Here is an 18,986-nt window from a genome sequence, read left to right on the forward strand (position 1 = left end):
ACAAAAATTGTTTTACATGTACCATGTTCATCATACCAGATAGCTTTACTTTAAAGTTTAAACATAGGAGAGCAGACAATTCCATTTACACCACGTTAGGTATATTTGGAATAATTAGGTTCTATATTAACTTGTAATATAATTCTTATTTTATATAACATTATAAATAAATATATAAATCGTACCTATTGCTAATTTAGAAAGTAGAAACACTAATATTTTTGGTCAGTAGCAGAGCAAGAGAGTATCCCCACGAATCTAATATAGTTAAAAAAATAATAATCATTTGGTGATACAATTTGGATTTTGTGGACAGACCCTGAAGAAGTTATAATTAAAAGTTTTCATTAAAAAATATTGAGGTTTGGATCTTTATATTCACATGTTCATGTCAGTTGTCACGCATGCTCGTGTATTCTCTCCAAGTGTATGCCTCTCCAAGCATACTTGTAATGCAATTCTATGCATTTTATTAACGTCGTCGTATTAATTTTAAAAAGTAGTTGTAGTTTATTTTCTTTTGTATCGTCCTCCTATACTTTATTGTTTTCGTTTTTGTTCTTTATTTCTTTTTATCGGTTTGCACAGAAACATAATTATGCTGAAGCAAAACAATAATATTTTAAGAAAAGGTATTGTCATGTACAGTTAGCGAAAGGACAAGAGAGGGGGAGGGAACAATGCGAAATGAGAAAAATAAAAATAATTGACAAGTGACAGTGTCGTGGTCATGTCTTATAAAATCCATTTGATCTCTCTTCGTTTGGCTTTTTATGTCCGATTCCGATTTCTTCTTCTCTATGGATTGCTACTAAAAAGTATATGAATACCATACTTAAACCAATAATTGACTTCATAAATATCTTCTTGTTTCCTCATTATACAATGATACATATATAAAATACAATTTTCTTGGAGGATATTTCGTTTAGATCCGATATCTAAAGGTATTTTTTTCTTATCAATTATATAGTATGAAACAACTCATACTTTCCCTATTAACAGGAAGCCAAGTAGCCAACTATATGAACTATAAAGAAGTTATAATGCGTACATTGTAATAGTTATAACTTTTTATCATCAACAAGTTGCAATTGAATTGAAATAGAGTTACGACACAACCAAAATATATACTAGTTCAAAACATTATGTTACAATTAAGCCGTATCCTGCAATAAACTATTTAACTACGTATATTTTTTTACCATAACTTGAAGCTATTTGGTAAAACTGCGACGGGTCATGATTTTATTTTTTTAAAACAATTACCTCGTGTTAAAAGAACATATACACTAAAACCTCTATAAATTAATACTCTATAAATTAATAATCACTATAAATTAATAAATTTTGCTGGTCCCAAGTCGGGCCAGTATAAAAATTAACAATATTCGATAAGATAATAAGATAATAAATTTTTTGAAATCTCAATGTAAAATATTGTCCCAATAATATCATAAATTAATAATCATGTAAATTTATATATATATATATATATATATATATATATATATACTGATATAATAGTGTATGTTTCTCCTAAAACTCATTTCTATAGAACATTTGTAATGTTGTATTTTCAAACTATAATGATATCTCTAAAATATTTTATAACAGGTCATGCAAATAATTAAATTTTAAAGTTTTAATTTTTAGATATGCATCATTTACAATTTGATAATTAGACAGATTATTAAAATATGAGAATTAATATTATTATTATTCATAAATTTGAATTTATGTATGTCATGTGTATAAGTCAATTTGTTTATAGTATTTGTAATTTATTGTCAATAATGCTTTATAAATATTACAAGTTCAATTCCTAAACCATAAAATTTATAACATCTGAAAGTTTAATCTTATTTTGCTATAATTGTTCCAATTCATAATTTAAAAAAAAATAAACAATTAAAAATATATCTATAAATTAATATCACTATAAATTAATAAAATGTCTTGGTCCCAACATTATTAATTTATAGAGGTTTTACTGTATAGTGTATATTCCATGAATGTGACCAAATGTATAAAATAAGTATGGCAACAAAAAGCAGAACTATGACTTTAACTTTGAGGGCTATTTTACCTTTGCTTCTGTTTTCCTTCAGAGAAACCTTTGTCTACTTTTTGTAGTCATTCTCATTAGTGAGTGTTTTAAACTCCGGGAAACAAAATCATTTCTAATGTATGTTATTAAGCTATAGTGATGATTGGACCCACTACTTCTATAGCCGAAGATTCCAAACCGAAACATGGATGCTCTCTCGAATCTCCAAAACATGCAAACGTTATTGTAAATTTCATAGTGGTAGTATCTCTGGTTGTAAACCAATATACCCGACTTAATCATTCATTTAGCAAGAACTTTTTTTTCCTAAGAAAAAAGTTTGGTGAACCGAACAAAAAAAGAGAGAAACCAAGAATTGGTTGGTGTCGAACGAAATGACATTGTTTAGGCTTTAGGGTCAAGTAATTCACTTGATAGTTGGATACTTTTAGAAAGTAGAGAACCATTGCTTCTCTATGAACAGAAGACGACGACATTTTGTCGGTTCACACGTACACGGATTGTCCAAACTCCAAAGCATCTAATTAAAACACTCTTATTGGTAGACAAACCTAACATTTAACTAATCATGAGGTTTTAATTTCCTTCTTTTTTACCAACAAGTAGCTTGATTTCCGGCTAATAGAGTAATAGTATCTTCGAAAATTATGCTTTGTAAGATATTAAATTAACCATCCATATGCATGCCTTGTACTTTGTGAAGTTGAAGAGACGTATGCGTACATGATAGATCGTGATCTTTAACCGTTTTTCTTCTTTGTGGTTTGTATTTTTATATAAATTAAAGAACGAATTTATAAAAGTTAACTGTTTATGTATATACCTAGGTACGTGTTTTATTGTACTCACATAGATTCTGTCGATTATAATGACTGACTTTTTTTTTTTGAACAACAGACTTTGACTTTTCTATATAAGTATTTCTGATAGATATGGAAATTAAATTGGTCTAGTGCGCCTTTTTGTTTAACATCTAGTGTGGTGCGCGTTTACATGCAAGCAATAATTGTATAGGGATAGTGCGATATGTATACCGTATATTCGACAATTATCAAGTAACTTTGTAAACATCATTTTATAACATGGCATAAAAACCACAAACTAGCTAGATATTTAAAAAATTTCGTTATGGAGGAAACTAGTACTAGCTTCAATGAATGCTACTAATGCGTTCGTACTCAAAGGACGGGTCATTCATGCAAATGACATTTCGGCGAGTAAAAAAAAACCCAAAAATTCTCACATCACACGTTTTAGAAAGAAAAAGCAAATTCGTTTTGGGAATGGGTCCATACGAAAAATCAAGCGAGGTTGATGATAGTTGATGGACCTGTTGGTTATATTGAGTACGAAAGAAGATCAATCTACCTTTTTAATGTACGTCTTATCTTTCAGTTTTGAGATTTTTAAAGATCTTTGGGATGATATAACTTATAAGTATATAACCGAACAACCTAAGATTGTTAGTGGGTCTTGCATACAACAACTGAATAATACGAATTGCAGATCGGGTCATTAGTATGAAGATGTAGAATTGGAAATTGGTAAATAAAGAGACGTTAAATAAGACTTTAGTTTATGATTAGTTATGGTAATTAGTAGTACAACTCATTTGTGACATATGGGCCTAGATTAAATGGTCTCAAAGGCTAAGAATTCGAACATTCTTACCTATGATCAATCACATGACCTGAACAATTACGGTTCAATGTAAGAGAAGCTTGCACCACTAGTTAGATTGTGGTCCACAGTCCATCTTCTGGTGCTTCTGGTGATGACTCAAAACGTTGTCGTGAGGTTCATGCAGTACATGAAATCTTTGTTTTGGCAGGCGTCGTCATGCAATAAGATCCTTGTGCTTTGTGACCTTGCATGAGCCACGTGAATGCATATTGTGTAAACCGTAGGTTTTTTTTGTGTGTGGGACTTTTTAATGAATTTAGCATGTATGAAAACTTATAATTCTTATCAGCTCAATGATCTATAAAACATCTCTAGCTAGTAATTCGAATATATACCATGTTGCAATGCAAATATATGCGCATCTTCTCCGAATAATTTTTTTTTATATCGGATAGTATAAGAAAGAATATTAAAAAATGAGAAAATTTTGAATTGAGGAGAGAAAGTGTTTTTGGGTAGTTTACAAAAACAAATGCGAGGTGCATGTTTGATGCACGAAAAGACATCATTTCTTTACGACGTGTTCTATACCCACTCCATTCCCGCAACACTTGGTATTATTTTTCACTTCTCTATATATTTTTTGGTCTCAAATCTCAATCAACGGTTGTGTTTTAATGCATTTTACAATAGGTTGAGTATCCAAAATAATTCGGTAACGGGGAAAATTTTGGTAATGAACAAAGGTTTCACCAATATTTAGAATTGGTTAATCTTTTAATTGTGTTTTTATACGTAACGCGTTAGTTTCTGTTTTATCTTATAACCCGCACGTTATTTATATCTCTGTTTAAGACAAAAGCTATTATTTGTTACTATAAATTTATACAAAACCGGGAAGCATATTCCTCCGGCCCACCCTTCGACATTATTTTTGGTAGTTAACGTATTAATATATGGTTTTTCTTAAGAACATAATTTTTTAACTTGGGTATTTTAGTGAGCGTCTACGAAATGATTCCTTTATACGTACACGACTTTTCATGAAATACGGATGGTTATAATCCAAATAGTATAACATGTATAAACACGTAGAGACGTGTTACGTGTATGGTATTGGTAAGCCAAGTTTGCCGTTGTACGTGCTTAGATAGAGAAATATACAAATTATAATATTAATCATAGTTGGCAAAAAAAATGTCATAGGCCGTGTTTGAAATCTAAATCTCTATTATATTCTTACTTATATATTTTCATACAACAGAAAATGGATACTATATTACGAGTCATGTGCGAATGCATAAGTGAGTACTTTATTTGTTTAGTTAATTAAGATAGTCTTGTACCTAAAATGATTTCGATTTGGTATACTAAAATGATGGTACCTTAGAATATACTATTTTGAAATTACCAACAACAATGCAAAAAAAAAAAAATTGATTGTAATTTCTTTTCTGTTTTAAAATTTTAAAAACCAAAAATCATCTCGAGAAATATGTAATTATATTTCATTTCATTCATTATCATATCAACGGACTTACAAATCATAACTGAATTAACTAATGTGTATGTATACATACTGAAAGATTATATGCTCCATGTTTTGTTCAAATAATGGCTGAGATATACATATACTAATGATTTATTCATTAATAGTTTTCGAATTGTATATAATAGAAAAATATGGCCCTTCGGAAATCACGAGGAAATCGAAGGTTGTCCTCCACGCCATGTGCGTCTGCTAAATAACAAACACATACTTCTCTTTGCGTTTTGGGGTTTATTCTCAATTATTCTCATATCTCAACACATATATAATAAAGTAGAAATAGTACGTAGCAAGTAGCCTACAGTAGTAAACATTTGTTTGATAGCTAGAACTGTCACGTGCACGCTCATGTCTATAACACACACACACACACACACGCTCATATCATCGTATATAACCTTTCCTTTTCCTTGGTTCACTTGATAAAAATTGGTAAAACCCATATGAAAGGATCTAATTTGCTTAGATTTCTTATAATATCAAATATAACTTAAAATTGATACCAACAAAAATCTAATATAATAAAGTAGGCTTACGATTATTTCGTATGTAAAAAGATTACGTTAACGTCGTTAAAAATCTTCACAATAATATGTGGGAAATTGGAAAATTGAGATTATTCATGTATTTTTTTATCACAAAAAAATAGTTTATGTATTTTTTTGGCAACGAAAAAAGTTCATGTTTTTTTCTGGCAAATATCAAATAAGCCATGTATTTTTTTGGCATTTTTCTCTTTTTTTGTTTCATCTTTCTAATTAAAAAATATGAGAAACACACTCTTCTATTTTTTATTATTATGATCTAATTTAAAAATATATAAGTTATTTTCATATTTAATTTGTTTGTGACATATGACATATTGTCATGTAATCTTCTTTTAAATTTATTTTGTGGTCTCTTTTTAATATTTTCTACCTAATTATTTTATATATTTTATATTATATAATATTTTCTAATTTCAGTTACTCTCCGGTCTATTTAGTGTTTCTTTTCTTAAACATATAATATTTATTTTTAATTAAACCTAAAATACAACATATTTATCTCTTTATTCATATACATTAATTCATACTTTAAATATACACTTTAGTACTAAATTGTAACTGAAATTATATAAATTGTGAATTGACTATTTGTTTTCTCCATTCACTTTCAGTTAAGTATCCTAGCAATTATAATTATAACTTTCTAGTTTAATTTTTGAGAAATGTAACTTCCATCACTTATTATCCTATAAATAATCATTCTCACATCCTCCCCCATCATATCTCAAATCCTAAATATTTTTTTTTTTGTTTTTTTGATTTAAATGTTCTTGTATTGGTTGAAAACTCAATGAAGATTATATTTTTATATTATATAATATTTTATAATTTCAGTTACTCTCTCCTTACTGGTCTATTTGGTATTTATTTTCTTAAACATATAATATTTATTTTTAATTAAACCTAAAATACAACATATTTAATCATATACATTAATTCATACTTTAAATATACACTTTAATACTAAATTGTAACTGAAATTACATAAATATAAATTGATTATTTGTTTTCTCTATTCATTTTCAGTTAAATACCCTAGCAATAATAATTATAACCTCTCTAATTTAATTTTTGAGAAATGTAACTTCCATCATTTCTTATCTTATAAATAATCATTCTTACATTCTCCTCCATCATATCTCAAATCCTAAATATTTTCTTTGTTTTTTTGTTTTAAATGTTCTTGCATTGGTTGAAAACCCAATAAAGATAATATTGTAAGAGTTTAGTAATATATTTTACATTGTTCTCCATTTTATTTCTTCTTGCTTTTATGTACTTCTTTCGTTACTTTAGATGTTATATTATTTCTTACATATTCATATATATTTATTTGATTCTTAAAAATATGTAATGTCCTAACTTCTAAGGAAAGAAAATTTTGTAATATAATTATGAAATATCAAATCAGTTTTTCTTAACTCTCTCTTACCTCTAACAAAATTGTAATACATTTTTTAAAAATACTCATCATTATATTTAGTTTCTGATTAAACATATAATTACATAAAAATCATTAAGCTATATTTATTGAATTCGAATATGTACTTCAAAAGGATTTCTCTATATAAAAAACAATATAATATTCTATTTTCTGTATAGCTTTTACTACAAAGATGAAACAATTATAACTAATCTAGCAACATAAAATAAAATGAGGACAATATAAAAAGAGACTTAAAAGTAAAACTAATATTTGGGAATTGTACTTTAAAGTTTTGCTTGCACTTCATATGATTTTATAGAGAATAATTTTGTTTCTCTCATTTAATACTTTAGGTTATGTGTTAGCTTATATGAACAACTTAAATTAATATTTGAATACCATAGTTAATTTTCATTTTATCATTTTTTTAACCTCAAATCCTCAGAGAAACTAATGAAAATTATTGTCAAAGTTAAATAATAATAAAACATAGAAAATCAAGAGATATGTATGTGTGATTATATTTAAATTAGTTATATATATTATGAATTTGTATGATTTTTAAAAAATGTAAATTTCCTAAAGACATTTAGATTTAGAATTTTTTGCTTCTTATGATTAAAATTAAATTAATTAACATAATTTATTATATTTATAACAATCCGCGCATGCACGAGATATAACCGATATGAAAGGATCTAATTTGCTTAGATTTCTTACAATATCAAATATAACTTAAAATTGATACCAACAAAAAATTTATATATAATAGAGTGGGTTGATTTGATTTTGATCCGGGTCAGATCATGAAAAATGGGTTCAAGATTACCCTTATGTTTGATGTGTGATAGACTGATAGTCATTGCACTTTCAGCTCGATATGAACCTCAGTTTCCTTAGAGTTTCTGTACTTCAAACCCATTGATATCGTGCAAACCCACTCAGTCGGCTGCATGGGGGTTTTTTCACCATCAAATTGATGAATATTTGGATTGCTCTGCAGTAGGTAGACTTTAATCAGTCATATAGGCTATAGCTATGCTTGTTAATCCTCCTCTTTTTGTTCTCTTCTTATGGATTTTACTCTAAAAGAACCTTAGAAAAACCAAATGAAATTGAAAACATGACACATCAAAGCTCTTGATGTAGTGAGATTTGTGAGATTGATTTTTTGTTTTATTTTCTTGAGAGGTGAAACTAACGGAACATTGAGGCTTAGTGTTCAGCTCTGTGTCTAAAGATTATTTTTACCTCAGATAAGAGAATCTACAAAGGAGCCTCCATTTGGTCGAATACTAATATCATTGGCTGCATCTCTATTAATATATTTTACAAATACTATGAAATATTAAAATATTTTCAAAACAAAAAAAGTGCCAAATACATGTGAATCGAAGTCAATGGAATATTTATAAACAATTACCACAAAGAGTTATGATTGTACCAGAATAATAACGGACACTCAGATATTTCTATAATTAACAAAAAACACATGATATATAGTCAGTCTATCAATTAACCGGCCGGCCTTATAAATAATTACCACAAAGAGTTATAGGTGAGGTGAGCCTAGGTGATGTATAACTGGTTAAAGTCTTTCCTTTTGCCCAAAAAAAAAAAAAAAAGTCTTTCCTATGTTTCTGATTACTATAAACGTTAAGTTTCGGTTGCCAACTCCAGTCATACAGAAGGTCGATATTCATGTGAATATGTTTTTTTCCAAATAAAGAAAAGTTGTTGCAAGTAATTAATTGCATATATAGTGAATTGTAGTAGTCAAAATATGTATAAAATAATTAATGCGTAAATCGTAAATGTGTGCTGGAAAAACAGTTAAGAGAAAAGAAGAGGTAGAGGAAACTCCTCAATTTGCTGTACAAATTCAATGTCTTCTCCTCTACTAACCATAAATGTAATGATTCAGGCATTTGAATTATGACGACAAAGGAAGTTGTTAACAGTGTATTTTGTTGTGAAACAAGTTCGCTATTTTGATTTTTCGGCTACCTTTCATATGGGCTGATCCGGTCAATTTTTTTCTGAAGAGTCACCACATTGCATACTTCGAATCTAGAATGTTTACCGACTAATGCCTAAAGATATGTACCATATCCAAAGTATTTCTAAGTCTTCATAAAAGGTTCTTCATATTTTCTAATACTCTCTCTACATAAACAGGTGCAGGCAATTAAGAAACGGCAAAAATAGGTGATGTTGAACTATTTAAGTGATTTAAAACTAATTGAACCAGCTACAAACCTCTTTATTTTTTGGTCAAATAAATCAAGAATGATGTACTGATGTGTCAATTACATTTTAATTATTCCTCTAATTAATCACCGAACTAATTTTCACTACTATGTATTAATACTAGCCACTAATTTTAAGATATTTTCCTTTTTTCCCTTTTTTAAAAAACTATTTGTTTAAAAAACTTCTAGAAATATTTCTATCTAGTTTTTTAGTATAAGAAATATTATACTCGTTGTCTTGTCAGTTTCGGTGCATAAATATGGTCAAGAGATGAATATAAAATTTACTTGGTATACTTTGGTACGTGCAAGGAAAAACCAAAGAAAAAAATATTCACATTCCTTTCAGAATTAGCACTTATACAAAGAAATAAATCATGAGAAATATATATTTTCAAACTTACACGTATTTTTAAGAAATGGTAAAGTTTTATTCTTGTTAAAAATTTATAACTTACACTTTTTCTCCAATTTGTTTTTTCATTGAACAACGTAATACAACAGCAATTTAAAAACCAAAAAACAGCAAAATTACCCTTTTTATCCTTTAAATTAAAAAAAAAAAAAATTGGAATTATTCTCTCATTTGTCTACTACACATCTCTTTTCTCCCTTTATATAAACAAATCACACAAACCCCAAAAAATTCATCAAACCCTTTCTTCTTCTCACCACATTTTTCCTCTTTCACTGAGCCCATTTTGAGATCCTCTCTCTTTCTCTCTCTCTCTCTCTCTCTTTCTCCGGAGATGGTTGTTGCTATGGACAAACGTAGCAATGTGAACGGAGATCCCGGCGCCGGAGACCGGAACAAGAAAGGAGAAGGGTTTGATCCGAGTGCACAGCCTCCGTTCAAGATCGGTGATATAAGGGCGGCAATACCAAAACACTGTTGGGTTAAGAGTCCTTTGAGATCAATGAGTTACGTCGTCAGAGACATTTGCGCCGTCGCTGCTCTTGCCGTCGCCGCCGTGTATTTTAACAGCTGGTTCCTTTGGCCTCTTTATTGGGCCGCTCAAGGCACCCTTTTCTGGGCCATCTTCGTCCTCGGCCACGACTGGTAATTTTTTTTTTTTTTTTTTTTTACTAATGTTACGTTTTCAAATAATTTAATTTAATTAATTATTTTTCGATTTAGTTTTTGTGACTTTTTTTGCTTTTTTAATTGCATCGAATTCTTAAATTATACTTTGAATTTGCACGTTCGATGAAGTATTGTCGCTAACTTCAATATTTGTTCTTTTGAGGTTACTTTAATTTGTTAAAAAACTGAAAAAGAGGATCCAAGATTTCTGTTTTTAGATTTTTTATAAGTTTTCACTTTTCAGTAACGTTCCACTATGATGATTAGTCGTAAGACTCGTAACAAAATATCTAAAGACTTTTCTATTATTATTAATAATACCGCATTTCGTGGATCTACGTTCCAACTTCACAAATTACTATTGTTTCTTTTAGATCTACGGTTTTTTTTTTTTTTTAATTATTCATGCCTTCATGGAATTATTGAATTGTTAATATAACGTACCAATGTACTTTCGAGATTTATACACGTCATATATATATATTTTCTAACATTTCTTGATGCGTTTTAAATATTTTTGCCAGTATATTATAAGATTTATAGGTATTTAATGAATAATGATGTGAAATTGAATGTGTAAAAATAATGACACAGTGGACATGGGAGTTTCTCAGACATTCCTCTGCTGAATAGTGTGGTTGGTCACATTCTTCATTCCTTCATCCTCGTTCCTTACCATGGTTGGTAAGTTATTTACTTTTATTCTTTTCTCTCTTTTTTTTTTTTTTTTTAGTGTTACGTTGTTATTTTTGGTGTATTTGATGCATGTTAGGAATTTAATAGATAACCTTCACTTCAATCGTACTTTTTTTTTTTGGGGTGTATTGCAAATTTTGTGATTAGAAAATAATGCATGTGACTATTATGATTATGAGGTGGCTTTTGATTTTTCCACTCCAAAAGCATCAAATCTTTTAGTAACCAACCAAGAGGGCATCAAAACTTTTATTAAATGTTGTGGGCCAATTTATGGCCCATTAGCCAATCTGAACATGAAGAAATTGATGTACCTTTGTCTAATTAACATTAATTTTGTGAAAGCCAAATGTGTGTTTTTTTTTTTTTTTTTTTTTGGGTTTGAGATTGAGATTGATGTCCTAAATGTATTCATCGGCTGATATCATTAAAAAGTAGATTTGTATGCATCATTATAGTACTGTTTGTTTGTAACTTATCCCCTAGTTATAAATTTTGGAGATTGTTAGAATCTGCCGCATAGAGTTGTGTATAACTTGTATTTATAGAACAAAACAAGAACTAATTTTTTGTGAATTTATATAATTGGGGTTGTAGGAGAATAAGCCACCGGACGCACCACCAGAACCATGGCCATGTTGAAAACGACGAGTCATGGGTTCCGGTAATCTTTCCTTCTCTCATCTGTGTTCTCTTGTCGTTTTTTTGTTTTTTTTTTCTTTCCTATATTCGAATTTTTATATGTTAGCGTACTCCTAGAATATGTTTTTTTTTTCCTTCAATAGTATGTTTTATTTATAGATTTAGTTTAGGCAAGTTGAAATCCTAACAACAACCACTTGGTCAAGTGTCGTTTGTTGAATCAGTAATTGATTTTTTTTTTTTTTGGTTTATAGAATCAACTCTTTTCAAAATATAATACTACTAATATATAACTTTAATAGTGGACCACTTATATTCGGGTCCTTCGCATAGGACGATTCTCCTCGAAGTGCGAATACTTTCTTTTCATTTTTTTTTTCTCTTCTTGGCGTTTTCGTGATATTTTGTCTAGATCTTGAAAAAAATACAAAAAAAAAAATTAGAATGCACATGCAATGTATAATGATAACGATTAAAACCATAGTGTAAATGTATACGAGTGTATAAATTAATAACAAAAGTCATTTTAATCAAAACATTTCAGTTACCAGAAAGGGTGTACAAGAACTTGCCCCACAGTACTCGGATGCTGAGATACACTGTCCCTCTCCCCATGCTTGCTTATCCTCTCTATCTGGTAAATGTTTTTAAAACCTAGTCTTGCACAATAATTGATTTTTAGTTTTTTTAAAGTAATAAAAGTTGATATTGGATTTTTTTTTTTTTGACAGTGCTACAGAAGTCCTGGAAAGGAAGGATCACATTTTAACCCATACAGTAGTTTATTTGCTCCAAGCGAGAGAAAGCTTATTGCAACTTCAACTACTTGTTGGTCCATAATGTTTGTCACTCTTATTGCTCTGTCATTCATCTTCGGTCCACTTTCCGTTCTTAAAGTCTACGGTGTGCCGTACATCGTAAGTTATTTCATATCTTTATACTGTGTGAGCAATTTTATGATATACATGTTTTTGACATAAATTTTGGATTTATTTGTTTTTTCAGATCTTTGTGATGTGGTTGGACGCTGTCACGTATTTACATCACCATGGTCACGATGAGAAGTTGCCTTGGTACAGAGGCAAGGTAATTTAAAAGAAAAAAATCAACTATATTTATGTTTATAAGAAAACAAAAATCTCTAGAAATATTAGCAATGTGTTGTATAGGAATGGAGTAATTGATTTGTTTGGAAAATATAGGAATGGAGTTATCTACGTGGAGGACTAACAACTATTGATAGAGATTACGGAATCTTCAACAACATTCATCACGACATTGGAACTCACGTGATCCATCATCTCTTCCCACAGATCCCTCACTATCACTTGGTCGATGCCGTGAGTGGATCATTTCATTATACATATACTGAGATTAGCTCTAATAAAAGGGGGTGATTAACTAATTAGTGATTGTTTAATTTGAATGATTGACAGACAAAATCAGCTAAACATGTGTTGGGAAGATACTACAGAGAACCACAGACGTCAGGAGCAATACCGATCCACTTGGTGGAGAGTTTGGTCGCAAGTATTAAGAAAGATCATTACGTCAGTGACACTGGTGATATTGTCTTCTACGAGACAGATCCAGATCTCTACGTTTACGCTTCTGACAAGTCTAAAATCAATTAAATTTCTTCCTTTGTTTAGCTCTATTAGGAATAAACCAGCAAGTCCCCCCTTTTTTTTTTAATTTTGTTGTTGTTTTTAAGTTAAAAAAGTGTACTCGTGAAACTTTTTTTTTTCTTTTTTTTTTTTATTTATAAATGTATTTACATTACAAGACGTAAAGTTTTGTTCTTTCTTTTTTTTTTTTTTTCGCTTTTCTTTTTTAAGTTAACATCAAAAAGATTTGAATAGTAGTAGTAGTAGTATTTCAGTATTTGTTTCAGACAAAAGTAAAGTGAAAAGAAAAAGACAGTTCCACTGAAAGTACGACAAAATGCACGCCGTTTGTGGTCCCTGTCATAACGACAATGTGTGTCACGGAGTTGTCGCTTTTTTACTTAATAGGCCTACTACTTACTCTTACTACTTCACGGCCCAAGAATATAGTAATATCTAAAGCCTCTTAAATGCATATCTCCAAGGAAACCAAATGAAGTAAAGGACATTGTTTACACTTTACACCACCAGGCACCAGTTATAGAATTTGTTCTAATATTTGGGCACAGTACTGTATAGGGTAACTTCAGTTAATTCCATACTCACATAGTCACATGATTCTTTAGAAGCTAGTATGAAGTTTTGTGGGTATTAGAAGCTAGTGTAGTTTTTGGTTGTTATTCCTATATTTTGTTTGTTATTTTTTTATCTAAGACAACGTTTTGTTTTGATATCACTCAAGCTTTAGGTCGAGTTTCAATAGTGGTGGACTGAGTTTACTAATTTGCGTAATTCATAGAAAATGTTACAAAATTGATGTAGTTCATAGCTATTGTCCGAAAAATAAGCCACAAAGACTTCTTTATTTGTTTGCCAAAAAAAAAGATGCAAAAAGCAAAATAGTGTTATAGATAGACAAAAGAGGAGGAAGATATTCGTATCTTATTATAATGAATGAAAGATCCTTTTTCTGCAGATTGTGTGTAGAAAAACTTTGGTAAAATATGTTTTGTTCTATCGCTTTTGATGTATTCGTCTTTAAGTTATGCGATGCACGCAATATTGTCTTCATACATAATTGTTGGAGCATCTTTCCCTGCACATATACCACAATTTTCTCGAATATGATGAATTATGGATCTTAACCATACACACTCGCGACTAACTTCATGAATGGCTAAAATTTCTGCGTGATTAGAAGAAGTGGCTGTGATAGTTTGCTTCATAGAACGCCAGAAATAGCAGTACCTCCGCATGTGAATACATATCCTGTTTGCGATCTATCAGTATGGGGATCAGATAAGTATCCTGCATCTGCATACCCAATTAAATCTTTCTTGGATAAATTGAATTAGAATAAACTTATGTCTTTTGTACCTTGAAGGTAACGAAGTATATGTTTAATCCCATTCCAGTGCCTTCGAGTTGGGCATGAGCTAAATCTTGCTAAAAAATTCACCGCAAATGATATATCAGGTCTTGTATGACTAGCGAGGTACATTAATGCCCCTATTGCACTTAAGTATGGTACTTCAAGACCAAGAATTTTTTCATCATTTTCCCGAGGGCGGAATGGATCTTTTTTCACATCAAGTGTTCTTACAACCATTGGACTATTTAAGGGGTGTGCTCCATCCATATAGAACCTTTTAAGCACATTTTTTGTGTATGTCTCTTGATGCACCAAAATACCATTTTTTAGATGTTCAATTTGTAGTCCCAAACAAAATTTTGTTTTCCCGAGATCTTTCATCTCAAATTCTCTCTTCAAATATTCTACTGTGAAAGAAATCTCTGCAGGAGTTCCCATGATATTTAAATCATCGACATATATCGCGATTATAACAAATCCTTTCTGAAATCTCCTTATAAATATGTATGGACTAACAGGGTCATTCTTGTAGCCTACTTTTAGTAAGTACTCACTAAGGCGATTATACCACATACGCCCTGACTGTTTTAATCCATAAAGAGATCGATTTACTTTTATGCAGTATTGGTCTCGAGAATCAGGTTTCACTGCTTCAGGCAGTTTAAATCCTTCTGGTACTTTCATATAAATATCATTTTCCAATGGTCCATATAAATAGGATGTGACTACATCCATTAAACGTAAATCAAGTCCTTCTTTTATTGCCAGAATAATGAGGAACCTGAAAGTAGTTGCATCCACCACATGAGAGTATGTCTCTTCATAATCAATTCCAGGTCTTTGTGAAAAACCTTGTGCAACTAAATGTGCTTTATACCTCACAATTTTACCACTTTCATTCCTCTTTCGTACGAACACCCTTTTATGTCCCACTGGTTTTACCCCTTTAGGTATACAGACTACTGGTCCAAAAACTTCTCTCTTTGCAAGAGATTTTAATTCTGCATCTATTGCTTCATTCCATTTTGGCCAATCACTTCTTTGTGTACACTCTTCAATAGATGTTGGTTCATGATCCTCATCCATAACATCAACTTCTACATTGTATGCAAACATATCATCGACGTCGATTTGCTTTCGGTTCCATTTTATTCCAGACAAGACATAATTAATTGAGATCTCTTCATTATCAGGTACCTGAATTTCTTTCCTTGTCATGTCTGTCTCTTCTAGAGATTTTTCGTTCATAATTATATCCTTTGTTTCACCATTGCTAATTTCTGCTCCTTTTATTTTCCGACGATTTTTATCTTTGGAACCAACAGGTCTACCACGTTTCAAACGTATTTTAGACTCATTAGCAGTTTGATTTTGTCCTTCGGGGATATTTATTCTTATTGGAGCATTTTACAGCTGGTATATATGATTTGATTACACTTTTTGGGTCAGCAAACGTGTCTGGCAATTGATTTGCTAAACTCTGTAAATGAATTATCTTTTGGACTTCTAATTCACACTCTTTAGTCCGAGGATCAAGATAAGTCATTGACAATTGATTCCAATTTATATCTTTATCCAGCTGTTTATTTTTTCCCCCTAATGTTGGGAAAACAGACTCATTAAAATGGCAGTCTGCGAATCGAGCCTTGAATAAATCCCCTGTGGATGGCTCAATATACTTTATTATTGATGGAGAATCAAATCCAACATATATTCCCAACCTCCTTTGAGGTCCCATCTTAGTTCGATGTGGTGGAGCAATTGCAACATATACAACACATCCAAAAAATTTAAGATGAGAAATATTTGGTTCCTGACCTAGAACTAATTGTGATGGGGAGAACTTATGATGACTTGTTGGTCTGATGCGAATCAGTTCTGCTGCATGTAATATAGCATGTCCCCAAGCAAATATAGGGAGTTTTGATTTCATTAGTAATGGTCTAGCAATCAGCTGAAGGCGCTTGATTAGTGATTCTGCTAAGCCATTTTGTGTGTGAACATTTGCTACAGGATATTCAACACTTATCCCTATAGACATGCAATAGTCATTAAAAGATTGAGATGTGAATTCACCAGCATTATCAAGACGGATTTTCTTCAAAGGAAAATCTGGAAAGTGTGCTCATAGTCTAACCAACTGGGCAAGTAATCTTGCAAATGCTAGGTTTCGAGTTGATAACAAGGATACATGTGACCATCGACTAGATGCGTCAATTAAGACCATAAAATACCTAAAGGTTCCACATGATGGGTGAATAAGCCCACATATATCTCCTTGTATGCGTTTCAGAAAGTTAATTTGTTCTGAATTTATCTTTGCTGGCGAAGGTCGTATAATCAACTTGCCTTGTGAACAAGCAACACATGAAAAATCATTAGGAAGAATCTTCGGGTTCTTTAATGAATGACCACATGAATTTGTTATTATCTTTTGCATCATTGTTGTGCCGGGGTGACCTAACCGGTCATGCCAAACTTTTAAAGTTTTTGTGGACTTCTGGTTTACTATAGCATTTGCTTCAATTGTATTAATTGTTGTATAGTAAAGCCCAGTGGCAAATGCAGGCAGTCTTTCCACAATATTTTTAGAGCCTTGGGTATTATTTGTGATTTGAAGGTATTCAGTGCTACCTTTGCTCATTGTCTCAATATGGTATCCATTTCTGCGGATATCTTTAAAACTTAATAAGTTTCTATGAGACTTAGGGGAGTATAATGCATCAACAATTTCTATTTTTGTTCCCATAGGCAATGATATATTAGCTCTTCCAGAGCCTTCAATTATCTTTGCACTACCAGTTACGGTACTTACACTTGCTTCTTTCATTGTTAAAGAGGAGAAGTAAATCCTATTTTTTAAAATTGTATGACTAGTTGCACTGTCGGCCAAGCATAAATCTCCACCATTCATTGTTCTTCAAATAAGTAAACAAAAATAAATTAATCTCATATAAGTATTACTTAATTAAAAGTATAAGTAGAAATTCATAAATAAATAAATATCTTTATAAATCAACTTTAACCATGTATCAAATACATAAATGCATAGAATAAAATAAAATAAAAACTGAAATCCAAATAACTAAAACCCAAAGACAATAAAATAAGAGACAAGGTTGAATAAATCGGACTTGATCAGTTTTTCTCTTCTTCAGGAGGGAAGAGATCGGGAATGTCTAGGTGAGTGAAATCACCAAAGTCAAAATCATCTTCTCCATCTTCAAACACCATATTTGTCTCCACTTTCTTTCCCTTTTCCTTCATTGATTGTTGGTAGAGCTCAACAAGATGTTTAGGGGTACGACAAGTACGGGACCAATGGTCTTTTCCTCCACAACTGTAACATATATTCAGATATGTTGATTTCTCTTGTTTGTTACCACCTTTGTTTTCCCATTTCTGGTGAGAATGGTTCTTAAACTGAACCCCATGGCCACGGCCTCGACCGTATCCACGGCCTCGACCATGACCACGACCTTGACCATTATTATTGGTCTTATCATAGGATGTCACATTCGCTTCAGGGAATGAAGTAGAACCAGAAGGGCGTAGTCCATGATTTTTCAACAACAGCTCATTTTGTTTCTCAGCTACAAGGAGACAAGAAATGAGTTGGGAATACTTCACGAATCCCTTCTCATGGTACTGTGTCTGCAGGACAATGTTATTAGCATGAAAAGTGGAGAATGTTTTCTCCAACTTATCTGCATCCGTGATTTTCTCTCCACATAATTCCAATTTGGAAGTTATTTTGAACAAAGCTGAGTTGTACTCACTTATAGACTTAAAATCTTGTAATCTTAGGTGAGTCCAATCATAGCGAGCCTTAGGTAAGATCACAGTCATTTGATAATCATACCTTTCCTTTAGATCATGCCAAAGGATTTGTGGGTCTTTCACACTCAAGTATTCATTCTTGAGATTTTCATGGAGGTGATGACGAAGAAAAATCATAGCTTTGGACTTGTTCTTGCTTTGAGTTTGATTTCTTTCTTTGATGATGTCAAGGAGATCTTTTGAATCTAGATGAATCTCAGCATCTACTGCTCATGCCAAGTAGTTGTTTCCACTGATGTCAAAAACTCCAAATTCAAGACTAGTGAGTTTTGACAT

General features: G+C 31.1%; 1 protein-coding gene and 1 pseudogene across 1 annotated transcript; one reads left to right on the forward strand and one right to left on the reverse strand.

Moving 5' to 3' along the window:
• Nucleotides 1–9,778: 9,778 nt before the first annotated feature.
• On the forward strand, nt 9,779–13,684 carry LOC104749896 (acyl-lipid omega-3 desaturase (cytochrome b5), endoplasmic reticulum). Its single transcript, XM_010471606.3, has 8 exons — nt 9,779–10,529; nt 11,148–11,237; nt 11,847–11,913; nt 12,436–12,528; nt 12,623–12,808; nt 12,897–12,977; nt 13,094–13,231; nt 13,328–13,684. Exons 1-8 carry the CDS (start codon nt 10,219–10,221, stop codon nt 13,523–13,525), a joined length of 1,164 nt encoding a protein of 387 aa, XP_010469908.2. The 5' UTR covers nt 9,779–10,218; the 3' UTR covers nt 13,526–13,684.
• Nucleotides 13,685–18,008: 4,324 nt separating this feature from the next.
• Nucleotides 18,009–18,986, reverse strand: LOC147925135 (uncharacterized; annotated as a pseudogene).

Source organism: Camelina sativa, chromosome 16 (assembly GCF_030686135.1).
Source record: "Camelina sativa cultivar CO46 ecotype springtype chromosome 16, ASM3068613v1".
Taxonomy (NCBI): Eukaryota; Viridiplantae; Streptophyta; class Magnoliopsida; order Brassicales; family Brassicaceae; genus Camelina; species Camelina sativa.